Raw genomic sequence first — 22,149 nt, 5'->3', positions numbered from 1 at the left:
TTCCCAGCACTTTGGGAGGCCCAGGTGGGCGGATCACTTGAGGTCAGGAGTTGGAGACCAGACTGGCCAACATGGTGAAACCCCGTCTCTACTAAAAATACAAAAAAATTAGCTAGACGTGATGGCACATGCCTGTAATCCCAGCTACTTAAGAGGCTGAGGCAAGAGAATTGCTTGAACCCGGGAGGTGGAGGTTGCAGTGAGCTGAGATTGTGCCACTGCACTCCAATCTGGGCAACAGAATGAGACTCTGTCTCCAAAAACAAATAAAAATAAAATAAAATAGGACAAATAAATACATAAAAGAAAAAGAGAAAAATCAAAGTGGTATAAAAGTTATCTGGACAAGTCTCATTTCCATTTCTGCCACCAGACATCCAGTTTTTCCTACCCCCATAGGAAATCATTTTTATTAGTTTCCCAGTATGTCTTTATGCAGATACCATACACATATGCTTATATATGTATAATCATATGCGTTATTATTTTCTCATCTTACATTCCAAATATCATTATGTACAAAGTCTGAACCCTGACTTTTTTTGTTTTTTTTTAAACAGTCTATTTTTTTTTTTGGAGAGGGAGTGTGGCTCTGTCGCCCAGGCTGGAGTGCAGTGGCGCAATCTCAGCTCGCTACAAGCTCCGCCTCTCAGGTTCACAATATTCTCCTGCCTCAGCCTCCCCAGTAACTGGGACTACAGGCTTCCGACACCATGCCCAGCTAATTTTTTGTGTGTTTAGTAGAGATGGGTTTTCACTGTGTTAGCCAGGATGGTCTCGATCTCCTGACCTTGTGATCCACCCGCCTTGGCCTCCCAAAGTGCTGGGATTACAGGCATGAGCCACTGCGTCTGGCCTTGAGACAGTCTTAATCTGGACTGGCTGGAATGCAGTGGTGCAATCTCAGCCCGTTGCAACCTCTGCCTCCTGGGTTCAAGGGATTCTCCTGCCTCAGCCTCATGAATAGCTAGGATTATAGGCATGCACCACCACGCTTGGCTAATTTTTGTAATTTTAGTAGAGATGGGGTTTTGCCATGTTGGCCAGGCTGGCCTCAAATTCCCAGCCTCAAGTGATCTGCCCTCCCAAAGTGCTAGGACTACAGGTGTGAGCCACTGTGCCCAGCCATGAACCTTGATTTTTTTGTCTCTTGAAAATATTTCCTGATCACCATTCCTTATCAGTTTACAGATAACTTTCTTCTTCTTATATATATATATATTTTCTACAGCTGCATAGTATTCCTTTCTGGGGACACATCCTGGTTAATCAATTCCCTATTGATAGACACTCATTGCTTCCCATTGTAAACTAAAAATAAAATCCTGGGCTGGGCCTGGTGGGTCACGCCTGTAATCCCAGTACTTTGGGAGGCTAAGGTGGGTGGATCATGAGGTCAAGAGATTGAGACCATCCTGGCCAACATGGTGAAACCCCATCTCTACTAAAAATACAAAAATTAGCCTGGCTTGGTGGCGCGCCTGTAGTCCCAGCTACTCGGGAGGCTGAGGGAGGAGAATTGCTTGAACCCAGGAGCCTGAGGTTGCAGTGAGCTGAGATTGCGCCACTGCACTCCAGCCTGGCAACAGAGGGAGACTCATCTCAAAAGAAAGAAAGAAAAAAAAAAATTCCTGGACTGGGTGTGGGCATGGTGGTTCACGCCTGTAATCCCAACACTTTGAGAGACTGAAGCAGGAGGATCACTTGAGCCTAAGAATTCAAGGCTGCAATGAGCTATGATCTGCCATTGCACTCCAACCTGGGCAACTGTGCTTAACTCTGTCTCGAAATCAAATAAACAAAAAAACTGAGCTCCCTCAAGTGACTACACAGACCCTTCCTGGACAAAGAGATCTTAGGAAAATCTTAGAAACTGAGTTCCTTCCCTCGACAAGATGGGAAGTCAGTCACACCTGGTTATACCTCCTCCTTTATGTGGTTTAGAAACAACAAATGACCAACATTAACGTTAAAATAGAGATCATAAGACTGACAGAACGGACTCTGTGACAATTAGATAGCAAATTATAAACAGGACCTAAGGCCGTACTAGGCAAGGGTTAAATGACTAACTGCAAGGTTTTTCTTTTTCTCTACCAGCTAAACCAGCACTGGCCTGGAAATAAACACAGCACTGGCCTGGAAGTTACAACTCTCTTCCAGATGCAGGCTAACTGATCTGTTCCACAAGCCTAACTGTGGCTTTGATTAGACAAGAAACTGACTTCTGTAACTTTCTCCTGTTAGGAGACAGCTTACTATGCATCCATGCATTGGTTCTGGCTGGCTTTTTGTTTTGTTTTGTTTTTTTTGAGATGGAGTCTTGCTCTGTCACCTAGGATGGCGTGCGGGGGCATGATCTCACTCACTGCAACCTCCGCCTCCCGGATTCAAGCAATTCTCCTGCCTCAGTCTCCGGCATAGCTGGGATTACAGGCGCTACAGGCGCATGCCACCATGTCTGGCTAATTTTTGTATTTTTAGTAGAGACGGGGTTTCACCATGTTGGTCAGGCTGGTCTTGAACTCCGGACCTGAGGTGACCTGCCTGCCTTGGCCTCCCAATGTGTTGGGATTACAGGCATGAGCCACTGCACCTGGTCTGGGCTAATTTTTTGTATCTTTAGTAGAGACGGGGTTTCACCATGTTGGCCAGGCTGGTCTCAAATTCCTGACCTCGTGATCCACCCGCCTCAGCCTCCCAAAGTGTTGGGATTATAGGCTGTGAGCCACCATGCCCAGCTCAGTTCTGGCTGGTTTTACAGAGGCCAAGCAGTTGAATGCCTTTCTGGTCCCTGATTCACTTTCTGTTTGGAGGACCTGATTATAATACATTTACTTTATTTATTAATTTTTTTTTTTTGAGACAGGGTCTCACTCTATCACCCAGGCTGAAGTGCAGTGGCATGATCTCGGCTCACTGCAACCTTCGCCTTCTGGGTTCACACAATTCTCCCACCTCAGCTTCCCAAGCAGCTGAGACTACAGGTGCATACCATCACGTTCGGCTAATTTTGTATTTTTAGTAGAGATGGGGCTTCACCATGTTGGTCAGGCTGGTCTCAAACTCCTGACCTCAGGTGATCTGCCCGCCTTGGCCTCCCAAAGTGTTGGGATTACAGGCATGAGCTACCACACCCTGCCTGATTATAATACATTTAAATATTAAGTCGCCACCCTTAAATGAACAAGGTCATATGAACCATACAGATTTGTTCACTATGTATGTGTCAAGACCACCACCTTCATATATATTAATAGCTCCTTCCATAAGTGAAATATGTTTAGTTGGCCAACCCTTCAATACAAATTCTTGTTGCACCCTTCCCTCTCTCAAAGTGCTTATTTTTTTTTTTTTTAGCCTGAGGCTGCACTTCCTGCCTACAGGTTATAATCCCCTTCTTAAGAAATAAAGCTCTCCTTTCTAAATTTATAAACTGTGTGATTTTTAAGTTAACACTATTTTTGCTACTACCAGAAATGTAGGACAGGAAGTTTTATTCCACGCTAACTCTTCCAGAGTCTTGAAGTCTTCCTGCAGAGTAGATTGCTGATGAACGATTATAGAAAAAAAATGAATGAATGAATTAACGAATGAATAAGTGGATGAATGACGAAAGAACCAACAGTGAATAAATGGAGAGAAAGCCTCAAGGGGGCCCGCGGGTACGCTGTGCTGCGGGGCATGCCCACCAGGTGGCGCTGCAAGCGGCGGGGGGCCTGGTCAGACGGGCCGCGCCGCTCTTGCCGTGGGTGCAGACGGCGGCGCCGGGACGGGCGTGGGGGGTAGGGCGAGTCATATGACCTGCTTAGCTTCCTGGCTCTGGCCGCTGCTGCCCGCCGGTGTGCGCCCGTGTCGCGCCGGGGCACCGAGGAGCCGTTGGGGGGTCTGGGCGGAGGCCCGCTCGTGTGGAAGTCGTCGACGCCGCTGCTCGTCCGTCCTCTCGTCCGTCCTCGATCCCGGCCGCCATCATGCTGGCGCTCATCTCCCGCCTGCTGGACTGGTTCCGTTCGCTCTTCTGGAAGGAGGAGATGGAGCTAACGCTCGTGGGGCTGCAGTACTCGGGCAAGACCACCTTCGTCAATGTCATCGCGGTGAGTGCCCGCCCACTCTCTCGCCCGGGGCTCCGCAGCCCGGAGTCCGGCCCGGCGCCTCTAGAAGGCCTGAGTCTAGAAGGCCCTCGGCGCGATGGGACTGATGGCGGGGGGGCGTGCGAAGCTGGGCCTGTCACCTCCCGAGGATCAGAATTTGGAATTTCCCGCGTGTTGGCGGCGCGGGGAGTAGCACTGAGATCGGCAGCGAAAGGGTTAAGTCTATGTAGACATTTTCCAAGGGCTGTGTCCTCAATGCCGCGGGGGCTCGGAAAGAGTTAAATTGGGCTTGTCACATTTTTTAAAGCACTGGGGGATTGGGGTTTCCATTGAGTTTGCCCAGTAGGGGCAGCCAAAGAGTTAAGTCCAGTCTGTCACTTTCCCAAAGGGTGGGATTTGGCAAATCCGTCAGCCCTATGAGAAAGCGTAAGCATGAAGATCCTCTCTTAAGTTGCCACTTTGGACCAATAGCCCCATTGTGAAAGCAGGAGACCAGTGTGGGCGCCTTCCTGAATTTTGTGGGCAGCTCGCCCCATCTAATTCAGTTACTTGTTTTCACCCGTCACCCAGGCGCGGAGACCAAGCTGATTGCTGAGCTCCAGCTAGCCCACAATACATAGTATTTATGAAGCCAAAAGTTAATTGTTTTAAGAGAGTAGATAAGATGGATCTGCAGTCAGCATAAAGTTAACTACCCTGCGAAAAAGGGGTTGGTCTTTCAATGGTGTTTTTCACTTGAAGAGAAAAGAAGGTACTGGGCAGGTACACAGCTTAGCAGGCGCAGGGAATGGGTGGAAGGAAAATTGCACGGAGGACTTACATAGAATGTGGTGTTCATCAGTGATTGAGTAGAAAGATGATTATTTCGTTTTGCTTGTTTGGTTGGTTGGGAAAGAAATAGGAGTGAAAGATTTCTCCTTGATCTTTATTTAGAGCCCAAGAGTTGCTGTGACTCAGTTTTAGCTGGTAGTGGCTTGTACACGCCAGGGGAGTTTTAGAACGGTTCTGAAGAGAGATGGCAGCAGTTCTTCCACCTTTTCAATGACTGTTGAAATCCTGAAGACTAGCTGTCCGACTGGTTAGGTTACACAAGAATAATTCAAACACAGCTTTCATGTTTGAGAAAATAGGTAACTTGTGATTCTTAGTCCTTGCAGTAATAAAGCAACAGGAGTGAGTAAGTCTTGGAGAAAAAGAGATTAGCAGAAACCCCAACGTCCTTTGAAGAATGGTGTGTATAAGGAAGCTTTACCTGCTTGTTGTTCGGCTCCTTTTCTAATATTATTATTATTACTTTTTTTTTTTTTTTGAGACAGAGTTTCGCATTGTCCCCCAGGCTGGAGTGCAGTGGCGAGATCTCAGCTCACTGCAACCTCCACCTCCCACGTTCAAGCATTTTCCTGCCTCTACCTCCTGAGTAGCTGGGATTACAGACGTCCTCCACCACGGCCAGCTAATTACTTTTAGTAGAGACGGGTTTTGCTGTGTTGCTCAGGCTGGTCTCAAACTCCTGACCTCATGTGATCCGCCCGACTTGGACTCTTAAATTGCTGGGATTACAGGCGTGAGCCACCGTGCCTGGCCGCCTATTGTAATATTATGATTTTTTGAGCTTCCACGGGAATAGAAGAGTGGAATGTGTATTTAATACCACTAATTTTTTTTTTTTTTTTTCTGGTAGAGACAAGATCTTCCTATGTTGCCCAGGCCAGCCTTGTAACTCCTGGGCTCAATCGAGCCTCCTGCCTTGGCCTCCAAAAGTGCTGGGATTACAGGCATGAGCCACTGTTCCTGGCCTAATATCACTAAAATTAATGAGGAAAAATGAACTTCAGGTTACATATTTATATTAGAATTTTTTTCTTTTCTTTTTTTTTGAAGACAGGATCTTCACCCAGACTGGAGTACAGTGGTGCAGTCGTAGCTCACTGCAGCCTCCAACTCCTGGGCTCATGTGATCCTCCCTGCCTCAGCCTCCCAAGTAGCTGGGACTACAGGCATGTGCCACTACCGTGGCTGGCTATTTATTTATTTATTTATTTAAAAATTTTTTTTTATAGAGATGGGCTCTTGCTGTGTTGCCAGGGCTGGTCTTGAACTCCTGGCCTCAAGCAGTCTTCCTGCCTTGGCCTTCCAGCGTACTGGGATTATAGGCTTGAAACATCACATCCTGCTAGAACTTTTATATAATGTGGAAAAGATGAGGCGTAAGCTTGAGTGAAGTTGAGCTCAGTTAACTAAATTTTCTCATATCCCCTTGAGCTGAGAATTGGAGTCATCTTGTAAATCTTGTTCCTTTGACAACATTGAATTAATGTATCATGTAGATAGGTGTATTAATACAGCCAGTTGTATTTGTTGCAGTTAGGTCGCTATGCATGGGAAGTCTGAAAAGTTGAGCAAATCTTTGAGAAACTTCTTGCTGATTTTCATGCTTCTGTTTTCAGTAGACAGTGTAGCTTAATGAGCATGACCTTTGAAGTCAGACAACCCTGGATTTGAAATCTGGCTCTGCCACTTAGCAGCCTTATATCCTCTTTGAGTCCTTACTTTCCCATCTATTAAATGGAGGTAATGATATATTTCTTACAGAGTTACTCTAGGGATTAAATGACATGAAAAATGTTAAGTAGCTAGCACTCATATTGGCCCACAGAAGGGGATAGGTAAATGGTAACTGTTGTTATTATTTGTAATTAGGTGTACCCATTGAATGCAGGAACAATGGCTTGAAAAATACTGAGAAGGGACTCAGGTAGTATCATTTTCTACTTTGAATCACTATCCAGATGTGGGCTGCAGTAGTGGATTTATGGATTGTGGAAAGTGATCGCATCATGTGTTCCCCCGCCCCCCCATTAGATTATTATGCTTAACGACAACAAAACTAATGCAAAGCTGTTGAAGTCAAAGTGAACCAGTGGCTCCACTATTATCTCTTTTTTTTTGAGATGGAGTCCTGCTCTGTTGCCCAGGCTGGAGTGCAGTGGCGTGATCTTGGCTAACTGCAGCCTCTGCCTCCTGGGTTCAGGCTATTCTTGTGCCTCAGCCTACCGAGTAGCTGGGACTACAGGTGTCTGCCACCACACCCAGCTAATTTTTGTATTTTTAGTAGAGATGGGGTTTCACCATGTTGAGCAGGCTGTTCTTGAACTCCTGGTCTCAAGTAATGTGCCTGCCTTGGTCTCCCAAAGTGCTGGGATTACAGGTGTGAGCTACTGTGCCTGGCCCACTGTTATCATTAGACTATCCTTTTAAAAACTGTAATGGTGTGGGTAGCTTCAGTGAAGAAAAAGAAAGTCACAAAGATAAGGTGATGGATGTGTTAATTAGCTTGATTTAGTCATTACACATGGTAAACATGTATCAGAACATCTTGTATTCCATAAATGTATACAGTTATGATTTGTCAATTAAAAGTAATACTAATTTAAAAAAGAAAAAAAAAATCTGAGCTGTAATTCACTGATGCTTTTAAGATGCTGAAAAGAGGACCTCAATAAATTTCATACTTTTTAACCTCAAGGCTCTAACCTAACCCCTGATTCTTATAGAATATATTGAGGATGTAGTGATTAAAATCCAAGTTAGTGATTAAAGATGATTTTACAGATTCTTAGGTAGAAACAATGTGTCCAAAATAGTAAGCTTAGCCTTTTAAGAAATCAGCTGCACCTTTTGTATTGTATGTAAAATGTTTGCTTTATAGAATCAGAAATACAGAGGTATTGAGTACTACATGTCACTCTAGAAAGTTGACCATTTATTCATTCAAATTTAAGAAGCAATTTCTCAGGTATGAAAAGCTTCAGCTGAAGCCAGTTTTCTTTTTGTAAAAATCAACATTTTGTAAACAAATTAAAAGGTCACTACATGTGCCTTAAACATTAAGGAAGATTTAATAGATGTCATTTAACTTACTCAAAAGGTTCATGAAGCTGAATTACTATTATATGTAGGGTTTGGTTTAAGTCCAAAAGATAATGCTGTTTAGTTACAGAATGCTCAGACTTAAAATGCTTTTCCTTAGGATTTTAAAACTGAAATGATACCTCATTTAATCCAATTTTATGTAGAGACACTGGATATATGTAGTATTCTCTTTTGTTTTGGACGTTATAAAAAAGTAACACCCTAGTTTTTAATTTTCTGATTAGTGTCAGGGAATGAAGTATTTTCCATTGCTAACTGTTCTGGCAGTTATTGCACAATAAGTCATGTGCCTACATGTGTAATGTATGTTGAGTAATCGTTATTTTTAACTGGGGCTCTTAGACATGTTATAGTTATTAAAAAAATAGGATTTACCAAAATAATACGGGATAAATCTTATGGACATTGCGTATTTTTTAAATGGAAGTATAAAAGTTTGTTTACACATTTGCGCGTTGTTAATATCTGAGGTTAATCCAAGGAAAAGTTTATTACTGCTGAGAATTAGGAAAAGAAGATATTTGGGAAGACTGTGGAAATATGAACCTAGAATCGTTTTTAAAAGAGTTTGTAGAAACCTTAATTAAGTAGTCTAATTTAACCTTCAGTTTTTAGATGTGGCTAGCAGATCCAGTGAGGTTAAGTGGAATTCCTAAGGCAACAAAGCTAATTAGTAGCAGGGATAGAATTAGAATCCGGGACCAGTGTACTTTCTACTTTTCCCACCTCTTTAGATCCAGCTGAGGTTAGAACCATAGAACTGTGAATTGGGAGATCTTAATCCATTAAACATCTTTTTTGTATTTAATTTAAAAAATCAGCTGCACTTTTTGTATTGTATATAAAATGTTTGCTTTATAGAGTCAGAAATACAGACGTAATGAGCACTATGTGTCACTCTAGAAAGTAGAGAGAGTTTTTTTTTTTTTTTTTTTTTGAGACAGAGTCTCGCTGTGTCACCCAGGCTGGAGTGCAGTGGCGCGATCTCGGCTCACTGCAAGCTCCGCCTCCCGGGTTTACGCCATTCTCCTGCCTCAGCCTCCGAGTAGCTGGGACTACAGGCGCCCGCCACCTCGCCCGGCTAGTTTTTTGTATTTTTAGTAGAGACAGGGTTTCACCATGTTAGCCAGGATGGTCTCGATCTCCTGACCTCGTGATCCACCCGCCTCGGCCTCCCAAAGTGCTGGGATTACAGGCTTGAGCCACCGCGCCCGGCCAGAGAGAGTTTTAAATCCAGGCATCTTAAGCATATTGACTAACATTTGAAGACTGTATATTTATCTATGAACATGAATTAGGAGAAGGAATGATAATCTGTGGAAAGTAAGAGTGGAATATTATGTTTGGATATTTAAATAACTGGCTCGCAGACATTATTGAGTTGTTGAAGTACCTTTAATATCTTTAAAAAGCAGAGGGCTGGGCGCAGTGACTCATGCCTGTAATCCCAGCACTTTAGGAGGCCGAGATGGGCAGATCATGAGGTCAGGAGTTTGAGACCTGCCTGACCAACATGGTGAAACCCCGTCTCTACTAAAAATGCAAAAATTAGCTTGGCATTACTCAGGAGACTGAGGCAAGAGAATCGCTTGAACCTGGGAGGCGGAGGTTGCATTGAGCCTAATTTGGGCGACTGCACTCCAGCCTGGGCCACAGAGTGAAAATCCGTCTCAAAAAAAGAAAAAAAACCAAAAGCAGAAATAATTTTGTATTTGATTGTATTGCTTATTATTTAATTTCTTGGGAGGTAAGAATGGCAAAAACCATTTTTAAAGAAAATGGGCTGTGGTTCAAGTCTAGATGTTTTACACATCTGAAACTTACTGGAGAAGCTAGTCTTCCAATAAGGTGGTTTTCAAGTATAGATTCCAAGTTGTGGAAAATGAGGTGTGTTACAAAGGGACATCTCTACCTTCCATAAAGTACTCTACCCTTCATCCCCTCTCCAGTTATTTGTTTTTCCTTGCAGACCAAGAATCTTGAAAGACAAATGTTCTCATTAAGAAGCTGTTAGAGTGCAATAATGCATTCTAAATGACTGTCTTAGATATTTCATAAGTTAATGGATTTTTTAAGTTTTTCAAAGATATAGTAAGTAGATGGTTACTGAACATGGATACAAAATACAATGAACCTATAAAAAAGTTACTCAAATATTATAAAAAAAATTTTTTCTGAAAATTTTGTGTTACCAAAACAATACAGGCTCATTAGTGGAGATAAGAAAAGAATAGTATAAAGTAGAAGAAGCCACTTATTTCTACCATCCAAGATTAACTACTATGAACATTAAAAGCATTTTGTTTTTATCTTTTTAATATGTCTATCCAGATGTCTTTTTAAAAGTTCTGGGATAATATTACTTATAATGTTTTATATTCTGGTTTAATTGTTACAGTGTATGCATTTTTCTATCTAAAACATTTTTCATGTCTTCATAGTTTATTCCATTGTGGTATGTCTTGTGGATATACCCTATTTGGTAATTCCCTCATTGGACATTTGAGCGATTTCTTATGTTTTCCTGTTGTACTCAATTTGATCTGCATTTCCTGAGGATGCATTCCAGAGTTGGTGTTTTTGGGTCAAAAATGCATATTATGTCATATGGCCAAATTGCTTTCCAGAAAGTGTGTACTCCCACTGAGAAGGTCTAAACAGTTTTTGGTTTTTTTTTGTTTTTTTTTTTTTTTGTTTGTTTGGTTTTTTTTTTTTGTTTTTTTTTGTTTTTTTTTTTAGACAGAGTCTCGCTCTTGTTGCCCAGGCTGAAGTGCAGTGGCACGGTCTTGGCACACTGCAACCTCCACCTCCTGGGTTCAAGCGATTCTCCTGCCTCAGCTTCCCGAGTAGCTGGGATTACAGGCTTTTGCCACCTCACCCAGCTAATTCTGAACAGGTTTCATGTATAAAGTTGGACTTTGGTTAAGCACTTTGTCCTCTGGTATTTTTTAGGACATACATAGTTTTGTTGATGAAGTAAAGCAGTATTTAAAAATTATCCTATTAGCTACTGCTCTGTTTGTGTTTAATGCATTTTAAGAAGTTCCTTTTTATATTTCAGCAACTGCCAAGACTGATAACTATAGAGAACATAATTCTTTCTGAGACAAGTTCTTCCTCTGTTGCCCATGCTGGAGTGTAGTGGCATGATCATGGCTTATTGCAGCCTCCACCTGCTGGGCTCTGGCTCAAGAGGTCCTCCCACCTTAGCCTCCCAAGTAGTAGGGACCACAGGCGTATGTCACTCTGCCTGGCTAATTTTTTTAAAAAAGATTTTTTCTGCTGGGTGTGGTGGCTCATGTCTGTAATCTCAGCATTTAGGGAGTCAGAGGCAGGAGGATTACTTGAGGCCAGGAGTTTAAGACCAGCCTGGGCAACATAGTGAGGCCACATTTTCCACATTGTTTCTCTCTCTCTCTCTCTCTTTTTTTTTTTCAGACGGAGTCTTGCTCTGTCGCCTGGGCTGTAGTATAGTGGCATGATCTTGGCTCACTGTGACCTCTGCCTCCTGGGTTCAAGTGATTCTCCTGCCTCAGCCTCCCAAGTAGCTGGGACTACAGGCACGTGCCACCACACCCAGCTATTTTTTGTATTTTTAGTAGAGACAGGGTTTCACCATGTTGGCAAGGCTGGCCTTGAACTCCTGACCTCAGGTGATCTGCCTGCCTCAGCCTCCCATAGTATTATTATTATTATTATTATTTTTTTTTTTTGAGACAGACTCTTGCTCTGTCACCCAGGCTGGAGTGCAGTGGTGTGATCTTGGCTCACTGCAGCCTCCACCTCCCAGGTTCAAGCAATTCTCCTGCCTCAGCCTCCCGAGTAGCTGGGACTACAGGCGCCTGCCAACACGCCCGGCTAATTTTTTGTATTTTTAGTGGAGACGGGGTTTCACCATGTTAGCCAGAATGGTCTCGATCTCCTGACCTCGTGAGCCACCTGCCTCAGCCTCGCAAAGTGCTGGGATTACAGGCGTGAGCCACCACACCTGGCCCTATTTTTTGTTTTTTAGTAGAGACTGGATCTCACTATGTTGCCCAGGCTGGTCTCGGAACTCCTGAGCTCAAGAGATTCTCCTGCCTCAGCCTCCCAAAGTGCTGAGATTACAGGCAGGAGCCACCATGCTTGCCCCTGAGACCATAGTTCTTTTTTGTTGACCTTCCCAGGGAAGCCATGTAAATATAAATATAGCTTATCCCCTTTAGTTATCATGCTACTGTTTTGTTTTAAAAGTATTGGTAGATTGCATATTCCATAACCCTGATATGTTTCAATATAATCCTTACCTAATCTTGGACCTATTATAGTGGGATGCTGCTTGCTTGTGTTTTTTTTTTTTTTTTTTTTTTTGTGGGGGGTGGGCAGGTGAGGGGATGGAATCTTGCTCTGTTGCCCAGGCTGAAGGGCAGTGGTGTGATCTCAGCTGACTGTAACTTCTGCCTTCTGGGTTCAGGTGATTCTCCTGCCTCAGCCTCTCCCCAGTAGCTGGGATTACAGGTGTGCGCCACCACGCCTGGCTAATTTTTTGTATTTTTTAGTAGAGATGGGGTTTCGCTGTGTTGGCCAGGCGAGTCTCAAACTTCTGACCTCAAGTGATCTGCCTGCCTCAGCCCAGGCATGAGCCACCATATCCAGCCTATGAACCTATATTCTTACTTCAGTATGCAAAATGTAGCATAATGTTAAGAATGAGGTTGCTTAAAATCTAGATTAGATACGTTGCCTGCCTTTTCTTCACTCTTTTTTTTTTTTTTTTTGAGACAGAGTCTCTCACTCTGTCATCCACACTGGGAATGCAGTGGCACGGGGGTTCAAGTGATTCTCCTGCCTCAGCCTCCTGAGTAGCTAGGACTACAGGTACCCGCCACTACGCCCAGCTAATTTTTGTATTTTTAGTAGAGATGAGGTTTTACCATGTGGGCCAGGCTGGTCTCAAACTCCTGTGATCCGCCCGCCTCAGCCTCCCAACGTGCTGGGATTACAGGTGTGAGCCTCCGTGCCTGGCCACTGTTTTCTTGAAAGCTCATTTTGTCCAGAGAATGTTTTAATGCCAATACATGGGCTTCATCATTTGTAAATAGTTCTTATCAGAGGAAAATCTAGGAAAAGAAAGGAAACCTACATTTCTCACCTTCATAATTTAGGTATTTCGTTTCTAGCTTTGGGCTTTCTTATTTCTATCTTATTTCAAAAAAAAAAAATTAAAAAAAAATTTTTTTTTTTTTTTTTTTGGAGACAGAGTCTCACTCTGTCACCCAGGCTGGAGTGCAATGGCGCGAACTCGGCTCACTGCAACCTCTGCCTCCCAAGTTCAAGCGATTCTTCTGCCTCAGCCTCCTGAGTAGCTGGGACTACAGGCACGTGCCACCATGCCTAGATAATTTTTGTATTTTTAGTACAGATGCGGGGGGTTTCACCATGTTGGCCACACTGGTCTTGAACTCCTGCTGACCTCAGGTGATCCACCCACCTCGGCCTCCCAAAGTGCTGGGATTACAGGTATGAGCCACTGCACCCGGCCCCTCTCATTATTTTTAACCATCAGAAATTATCTTGTTCTCTCGTTTCTAATATTCTTTGTCCCTTTTCACAGAGGCAAGGCTTTATCATATTTTACAATGCTGTACGCCAGTGCTAAGAACAGTCCCTGCCACATGACAGGCTCTTTAGATACTGAATGAATGAATGAATGAATGAATAATAATAGCGAAGTGTATCTACTCTATGCATGCTTAAACTGTGTGCAAGGCATTGTGATAGCTAACTTATAAATGTACTAGACATGGTCATTTGTGGTAGGGTATGTGCCATGTATAGGATAGGAATATTAAGTGCCTTAAGATTGATACAAAATGCTTTTGGAATTCTCCCCTGACCCCACCCCATTAAGACATTGGAGGAGTTTTCTTTAGTAAGGCTGTTTGCTAAGTTTTGATTGGACAGTGGCAGGAGTGGCTTTTGAGCTGGGTTGTAAGAGTAGAGGAATTTCATTTATTCAACAGATATGTCAAGCAGTGTTTTGGGCAGCATGAATATAATGGGGAGCAAAGCAGACAATGTTCTTGCCCTTTTGGAATTTCCGGTATCATGTGGGGAAAAAAAGACATTCAAGCAGGAACAGTGGGAAAAGCAAAGGCACAGCTGAGGGAAATACATTTTTTTTGTTGGATTAGGCGTAACCTTAGTGAAGGAAAAAGAAACAAAGACTGGAAAAGTAGATTCAGTCAGCTCCCACAGGGCCTTGACTGAGTATGACATTAGGCATGGAGAGCCACTGAAAGTTTTTATTCAGAGGAATGAGATAAGACCTGTGTTTCCAAAGGATTAATTTAGCAGCAATAGAGACCATCCACAAGGAAATTGGTTACAAGGTTATTACAGAGGTCTGGTTGAGAGACATTGAGGGAGGCAGCTGGGGAGGAGGGGAAAGGCACACATTATTATGGAAGTAGGATGAGTATAAATTAGCAATTAAGTCAGATGTACAGGACAAAGGGGAATTTGCAAAGACCCTTTTAAGGATTTGATTGAATGATGGGGAATATGGTTGTGCCATCAGCAAATAGCACTTATAGGGTGGAGAAGAAAGAATGGGTTTAGAAGAAAAAGGGATTATTTGAGTATAAATTGTATTATAGGCTGGGCATGGTGGCTCATGTCAGTAACCCCAGCACTTTGGGAGGCTGAGAAGGGTGTGATCGTTTGAGCCCAGGAATTCAAGGCCCTCTTGGGCAACATAGTGAAACTCTGGTCTCTACAAAAAATAAAAAAATAAAAAAAATTAGCCGGATGTGCTGCTGCGTGCCTGTGGTCCTAGCTACTGGGGAGGCTGAGATAGTAAGGGGATGGCTTGAGTCCAGGAGGCTGCAGTGAACCATGATAGTGCCACTGCATTCCAGCCTGGGTGACAGAGTGAGACCAGGTCTCCCCTGAGCTGCATACCACCCTCCACCCCCCTGGAAAAAAAAGTATTACATAATTATGATATAAAGGGATTGCTGGTTGGAAATGACAGGCTATGAATGCTGTATTTAAGTTCAGTGGTACAAAAACTGAGAATTAATATTTCATCCAACTCCTAATTTTGTCTTCAGGAGTAGTAAGAGATACGGGAAGTAGTTGAGATCCATTCCTAGTTTCTCTTCAAAAAAGTGAGTTGTGGGATCTTTTATTTCTACTGATTGCTGTCACTTACCCGTACCCTGCTGATTACTCATTTTGCCAATGTTTTGGACACAAGGACTAGGCAGAATGTTCTCCACTCCTCAGAATTGCTGTTGGGCTATCTTGATTTATTTGTGGTACTCATGTACATTAATCTGTGGCCAGAATGCAGGCTGCCCAGAAGAGGTCTTTAATAGCTGGGATGAAGGCTGTATATTCAGAGTGGCTCAGATTCATTTGCAGGCTGGGAAACCTTTGCTATCTAATTCAAAGAGTAATTTTTCTATTTCTGGAAAGTGCCTGGCTTAGGTTTGTAAAGTGACTTTCCACTGAAGAGAAAATTTCTAGGTGTAATTTGTGTGCTTTAAACCCAAAGGATATTTGATTTCTTGAGATTTAAGTTGGGATTTTTCTTTGGTGCCAGGTAAACATGTAGATAGTGTTAGAGTATCATTTTTCTTCTACTCAGGTTACATTACTGATTGTTTTACTGTGTGGTTGAAAAGACAAAGTGTGATCCTTGGCCCTCATAGCCCAGTTAGGTTCTTTGATACCTGCTTAGAGACTCAGAGCAGTCTAATAATGGATTTATATCGCTCACAGATAGCAGTTCATTTTGGAACACGTGGACATTACCATAAAACAAGTTAGGAAATGGCTGTTCCACCTTCACTATGTCATTCTTTCTGTTGAGATGGAGTCTCGCTCTGTCTCCCAGGCAAGAGTGCAGTGGCGCCATCTCAGCTCACTGCAGCCTCCACTTCTGCCTCCCAGGTTCATGTGATCTCGTGCCTTCACCTCCCAGAGTAGCTGGGACTGCTGGCACGCACCACCACACCTGACTAACCTTTGTATTTTTGGTAGAGACGGGGTTTTGCTATGTTGGCCAGCTGGTCTCGAACTCTTGACCTCAGGTGATCTGCCCACCTCAGCCTCCCAAAGTGTTGGGATTACAGCTATGAGCCACCGCGCCTGGCCTACTATGTTGTTCTTTAGGCTAGTTAACATAGAGTTAGTTCCTAGACATCCTATTTTATGTAATCATCGTTTCCTCCCATTTCCAATACAAAGAGCATTCAGTAAAAATTATTTCATTTAATTAATGAAACACACCTGATCTTTTTTTTTTTTTTTTTTTTTGGGACAGTCTCACTCTGTTGCCCAGACTGGAGTGCAGTGCTGCAGTCTTGGCTCACTGCAGCCTCTGCCTTCTGGGTTCAAGTAATTCTCTGCCTTAGCCTCCCTAAGTGCTGAGATTGCAGGCATGAGCCACTGTGCCTGGCTCACTTAATTATTACTATTATTATTATTTTTTTCGAGACGAGGTTTCATTGTATCACCCAGGCCGGAGTGCAGTGGTGCAGTCTCAGCTCACTGCAGCCTCCACCTCCCAGGTTCAAATGATTCTCCTGCCTCAGCCTCCCAAGTAGCTGAAATTACAGGTGCACGCCACCAAGCTCAGCTAATTTTTGTATTTTTAGTAGAGATGAAGTTTCACCATATTGTCCAGGCTGGTCTCAAACTCCTGACCTTGTGATCCGCCCACCTTGGCCTCCCAAAGTGCTAGGATTACAGGCATGAGCCACTGTGCCTGGCCTATTATTATTATTATTTTGAGACGGGGTCTTGCTTTGTTGCCCAGGCTGGAGTGCAGTGGCGCGATCTTGGCTCACTGCATCCTCTGCCTCCCAGGTTCAGGCGATTCTCCTGTCTCAGCCTGTGGATTAGCTGGGATTACAGGCACATGCTGCCCTGCGTGGCTAATTTTTTTGTAGTTTAGTAGAGACAGGGTTTCACCGTGTTGCCCAGGCTTGTCTCGAACTCCTGAGCTCAGGCAATTCACCCGCCTTGGCCTCCCAAAGTGCTGGGATTACAGGCGTGAGCCATCACATCTGGCCTATTATTATTATTATTATATATATTTTTGAGATGGGGTCTTGTTCTGTTGCACAGACTGGAGTGCAGTGGCATGATCTTGGCTCACTGCGACCTCTGCCTCCTGGGTTCAAGTGAACTTGATTATTTTATACAATGTTTTCACTTAAGGCATTATATTATTCTTTTGACCCCCTTGTTTTAAGTAGATATTTATTGATTTATATAAGATAAAGATTAAGTGACACAGTTAATTGTCATTTGGGTCTGAAATTCATTTCCAATTCAGCCTGAAGTGTCCTATTCCATAAAATAGATGAGTTATGAGGAATCTGGGTTCCATTTTTACAAATCCTTTAGGATCTTGCTTTGACTCCTGATAAATCTAATTCTTCTGCCTCCTGTAACTGAAATTAGTTTGGAAATTGGGCATGACTTTGTGGTGTTCCATGTGCATTTTTTTTTGCTTTCTTTGGCTCTTTGTGCCAGATGTTTTAAGTCTGCTGTACTGGCTGTTTAGTACTACCCTATGTTTTCTTTCCTAGGAATATTTATAAATTGTAGTATTTTTTCTGGCAGGGTTTGGAAACAGGATTTAAATTAGCTAGTGAAAATTACAGCAGAATGACTGTGGGCAGAAGGATAGAGGAAGTAGGCCTTTGAAGTAAATATTAGACTGTGGTAATGTTGGAGAACGAGATGCTCAAGATACCAATTGATTTTCTTTGCCTATGATACCTGTCCATTGCTACTCCTTTCCCCCTAGATGGCACTGTCTTACTCATCGTTCAGGTCCCAGGTCCGTATAACTTTGCCCTAACTCTTCTTACAGCACTTGATCACAATTATATTTATTTGTGCAAATAATCTGTTCATTGGTCTCTACCTTCAGACTACAACCTCCCTTTCAGTATTTATGGCCTTTAAATGAAGCAGTGTGCCTACTACTCTGTCATTGTTGACTTAAATAGAGTAAAGTAGTATAGGGTAATGTTTAAGTATGTGGGATCAGGCAGGCCTAAATTTAAATTCTGGGTATGCCAGGATTCTATGACCTCCTCAAAGCTTCAGTTTCCTCATGAGCTCAGGGTGAAGTAAGACAGTCGGCACAGTGACTAGCATAGAATGAGTACTCCTTAGGTGTACTAGGTTGATGTGATGGTGGTAGGTGGTAGGTGGTAGGTTGATGTGATGTTCGGGGGTTAGGGCGGGATCATGTGCTCTACTGGATGCTAGATGAAGTGGAACCCCCTCACCTTTCAGGTGAGCACTGAGTAGGAGTTCAATTTCAGAAGGTAATGAAAGGTTCCTGAGTTTCAGAGTAGAAGTATACTGGGCACAAGGGACCAGTTTTTAATTCTCTCTCTCTTTTTTTTTTTTTTTTTTTGAGATAGACTCTCACTCTGTCACCCAGGCTGGAGTGCAGTGGTGCGATCTTGGCGCACTGCAACCTCTGCTTCTTGGGTTCAAGCAATTCTCCTGCCTCAACTTCCCAACTAGCTGGGACTACAGGCATGCACCACCATACCTGGGTAATTTTTATATTTTTAGTAGAGACAGGTTTTCACCATGTCGGTCAGGCTGGTCTCCAACTCCTGATCTCAAATGATCCACCCGCCTTGGCCTCTCACAAAGGGCTGGAATTACAGGCGTGAGCCACCATGCCCAGCCCTTTTTTTAATTTTTAAAAACTTTTTATTTTTTGTGGTGACAGGATGTCACTATGTTGCTCAGGCTGGTTCAAACTCCTGGCCTCAAGTGATCCTCCCACCTCAACCTCTCAAAGTGCTGGGATTACAGGCATGAACCACTGTGCCTAGCCTGGTTTCTGATTCTGATTCTTCTTCATTTTAAATCTCCTTTCTTTGCTTATTTTTGTGATTTTTTAATGGTTTCTAATTCTTGAAGGTTTTGTGTCATTCTGAGAGAGAAACTAAAATGACAGTTTGTTGTTGTTGTTGTTTTGCCATAACCCATCCTAGATGTGCTAGGATGTTAGGGGCACTTGGTGAAAATTTTGCTGGTTTATTTGGGTTTTTCTTCTGCTGATAAGTTTGGTTGTAGTTAATAGTTTTGGCTTGGTGGAAGAGATGGTGATTGCTCTAAGTTTTTTTTTTTTTTTTTTTTTTTACTGGAGTAGAAGACTAGCAGAGCATCTGTTTACAACCTCTCAATTTATCATGGAGTTTGTATTTTGTTGTTCAGCAGTCTAACATTGGCTTCAAGCTTAATGACTCTCATTCTTTTGCCAGCAAATAACTGCCAAATGCCTGAGGCATTACACTAAAGTGGAAAATCACTTTTAGGGCTTTTAAGTTTAAACTTAGGTTCAAATTCCAGTTTTGCCACTAGTTAGCTGTGTGTATGTGACCTTGTGGCCTTGACGTCAAGTTTTCTTTTCTGTAATACGAGGCCAGAGTAAAATGAGTAATGTTGAGCCATTATCATTATTATTTTTAAATAGTGTAAGCCAATTACATATAGCCTAGCAAATAATAAGGACGTATTATTGATGCAGTCATCACATGTGATTGAAAAACATTCTTGTCACTCCAGCTTCTTACTGCGCTTACTGCACCTGCCAAACTCCCCACCCTGATGATAGTAAGTGGAATTTTAGGCAGCTGCTGAATAAATAATGAGTTTACTATCTAGAAGGCACTGCAGTTTGGAACCTGAGAAGTGCACAGTGACTCAGTATTTTATGACTGTCCATCATTTTAAGAGTTGAGTTTCACTGTGAAACAATGTCGAAAGCACTGACTGGGCTAATGGAATGGCTTTACAGTGCTTACTGTTTCTTCAGTAATACCCACAGAGAGCTGCAGTGTGGAAGAGCCATTGAAGGAATGTATTCAGCCCATGGCATTCTCGGCAGCCACTCCACTGTACTGCCAGGATCACCTGAGAAGGGTGGAAGCAGAGATGTCTCTACTGATAAATAAGCAAACAGCTAAAAGATTCCATACACTGTAGTTTAAAATGATTTTAGGGTATTATTAATAATATTTTAAAAAGTAAAGTGTTACTGAATTTTTTACAGTGGAGGGGAACACAAGACAATCCATATGATACTATTAGTTCGGGAGGTGAAGTTGCAAAATTGTGAGGCAGAATGTTAAAAGTAGGCACTAAAGGACTAAGAAGGTAAAATCTTGGCTTTAATGTATCCAATGACAGGTGCCATGGTTTGCTTCCTCCAGAGTCTAACAGGCAAAACAGTGTGTGTAAACATTTTCTTGCCTCTGCTATGCTTTGGCTAGCAGTCTTTAAAGATAGTCTTTAAAGGGAGGATTACCTATTTATCTTATGATATACCTGTGGAATAGAATTTTAGGGGCTTCGTTTATCTTCCAGGTAGAAAAGAGCTGATAAGGGGTTATGGAGATGTTGTCACCTGGCATTATACGCTATAATCCTTGGTCACATTTATAAGTTTTTTTACTCTTAATCCAAAGGATCTGATTGTCATTAGGAGCCTTGCAGACAAGTGTTTCTGGGTAATTTCTCAGTAACATCTTTGACATTTGTTTAGTTGCAGACCTAAATGGCCACTGATGGACGCTGCAGTTTCAGTAAGCAGTGAAGTTTATTTCCCTGGAAGTAGAATGATGCAGATCCAGAATATTGTAGAGTGGTTGTCATCAGCTGTATTTCTTCATGACCCAGAAGAACTCTATGTAATTTCCCTTAGAGAAATGGAGCTGAACGGGAAGCAGAAGCAGTTAATGGATGATATTGGATCTGGGAATTCTCAATGATTCAGTTCAATTCCTGCAGGGTGTCCTGTCTGAAAGAAATTAGGGTGGTATGCAGTGCAAGGCTTGCAGGGCTCCTAGGTCTTTCTGTTATATTCTTTCAGAGCTAGCAGTGGTCAGGATAGCTTCTCACTACACAGGATGTGATTCGTTTTTGTTCCTCACTTTGGGGAGCATGTGTGGCAGTGTTTAAAAATAATGCTCTCCTGTTGGTTCATAGGGAACAAAGCCTTGTGATAAGGTTTGGCTGTGTCCTCACCCAAATCTCATCTTGAATTATAGCTCCCATAATTCCCACATGTTGTGGGAGGGGCCCGGTGGGAGAGAGCTGAATCATGGGGATAATTTTCCCCATACTGTTTTTGAGGTAGTGAATAAGTCTCACAAGATCTGATGGTTTCGTGGTAAGGGGAAACCCCTTTCGCTTGGCTCTCATTTCTCTCTGGCCCATCACCATTAAGAAGCCCCTTTACTCTTTCTTCATCTTGTGCCATGATTGTGAGGCCTCCCCAGCCCTGTGGAACTGTGAGTCAATTAAACCTCTTTCCTTTATAAATTACCAGTCTCGGGTATGTCTTTATTAGCAGCATGAGAATAGACTAATACACCTTCTTGTTTTTTTTTTTTTTTTTTTTTTTTTTTTGGCAAAATTTCAACACATTAGTCTTTAATTCTCTAGTGAATGTTGGAGCAGGTTTCCAGATTGCTTAAAACTGAACTGGGGGTACAGTCCATAGGGAAAATATGCCCTGAGGGACCTATGTGTGCAGCCGTATGTGTGGAGCTGTGATTTGTTGTAATCTGAAAATTCTAGGCTATAATAATGGTTCCTGGGGCTCAAAGAAACCGTGACGGGTTACCACCAATAACATTCTGGTGGGATGTTGGTTCATGCCTGTGAGAAACACACATTTACCCATCCAAACCCAAAGACTGGACTCGGAGACATGAAGAACAGCGGAAGCGAGACTTTTGATGGCGGTCTTGCAAGATCTGGTGTTTGGTAGGCGGTCACACTGGGGACAGTTACAACATTTAATTTATTTCCTAGCACGCAAGTCCCTCCCCCTGTTCCTCACTGGTTGAGTACTGTGGGGTTACAGTCTTCCTGGACATTGCCTAAAGTTTTATTATCCCCCTTATAAGGTTATACCCTGGTCCCTTTCCCCACTTCAGTTTCGATTTCCCAATAATGAAACTTTCTCCCGTTTTAGGGGCTGACCCCTCCCCTACATTCTGTTCGCTTATCATAACCTTCTAGGTGCATGAGCTGTGTGGTTTGTTACATCCACAGGCTGACTTACAGTACTTAGATTTATTATGCCTTG

At 42.9% G+C, this 22,149-nt stretch overlaps 1 protein-coding gene across 1 annotated transcript in view; it reads left to right on the top strand.

The window, feature by feature from the left end:
• The first annotated feature begins 3,767 nt into the window (after positions 1–3,767).
• ARL8B (ARF like GTPase 8B) overlaps positions 3,768–22,149 on the top strand; it is a 54,549-nt gene continuing 36,167 nt past the window's right edge. Inside the window, 2 exon segments of the mRNA XM_007985075.3 lie at positions 3,768–3,931; positions 3,933–4,094. Of these exon segments, the coding sequence (XP_007983266.3) occupies positions 3,800–3,931; positions 3,933–4,094 (294 nt within the window). The 5' untranslated portion in view covers positions 3,768–3,799.

Source organism: Chlorocebus sabaeus, chromosome 22 (genome assembly GCF_047675955.1).
Source record: "Chlorocebus sabaeus isolate Y175 chromosome 22, mChlSab1.0.hap1, whole genome shotgun sequence".
In the NCBI taxonomy this organism is placed as follows: domain Eukaryota; kingdom Metazoa; phylum Chordata; class Mammalia; order Primates; family Cercopithecidae; genus Chlorocebus; species Chlorocebus sabaeus.
Note: the sequence above shows the minus strand (reverse complement) of the source record. Positions and strands in the feature narration are given on the sequence as shown.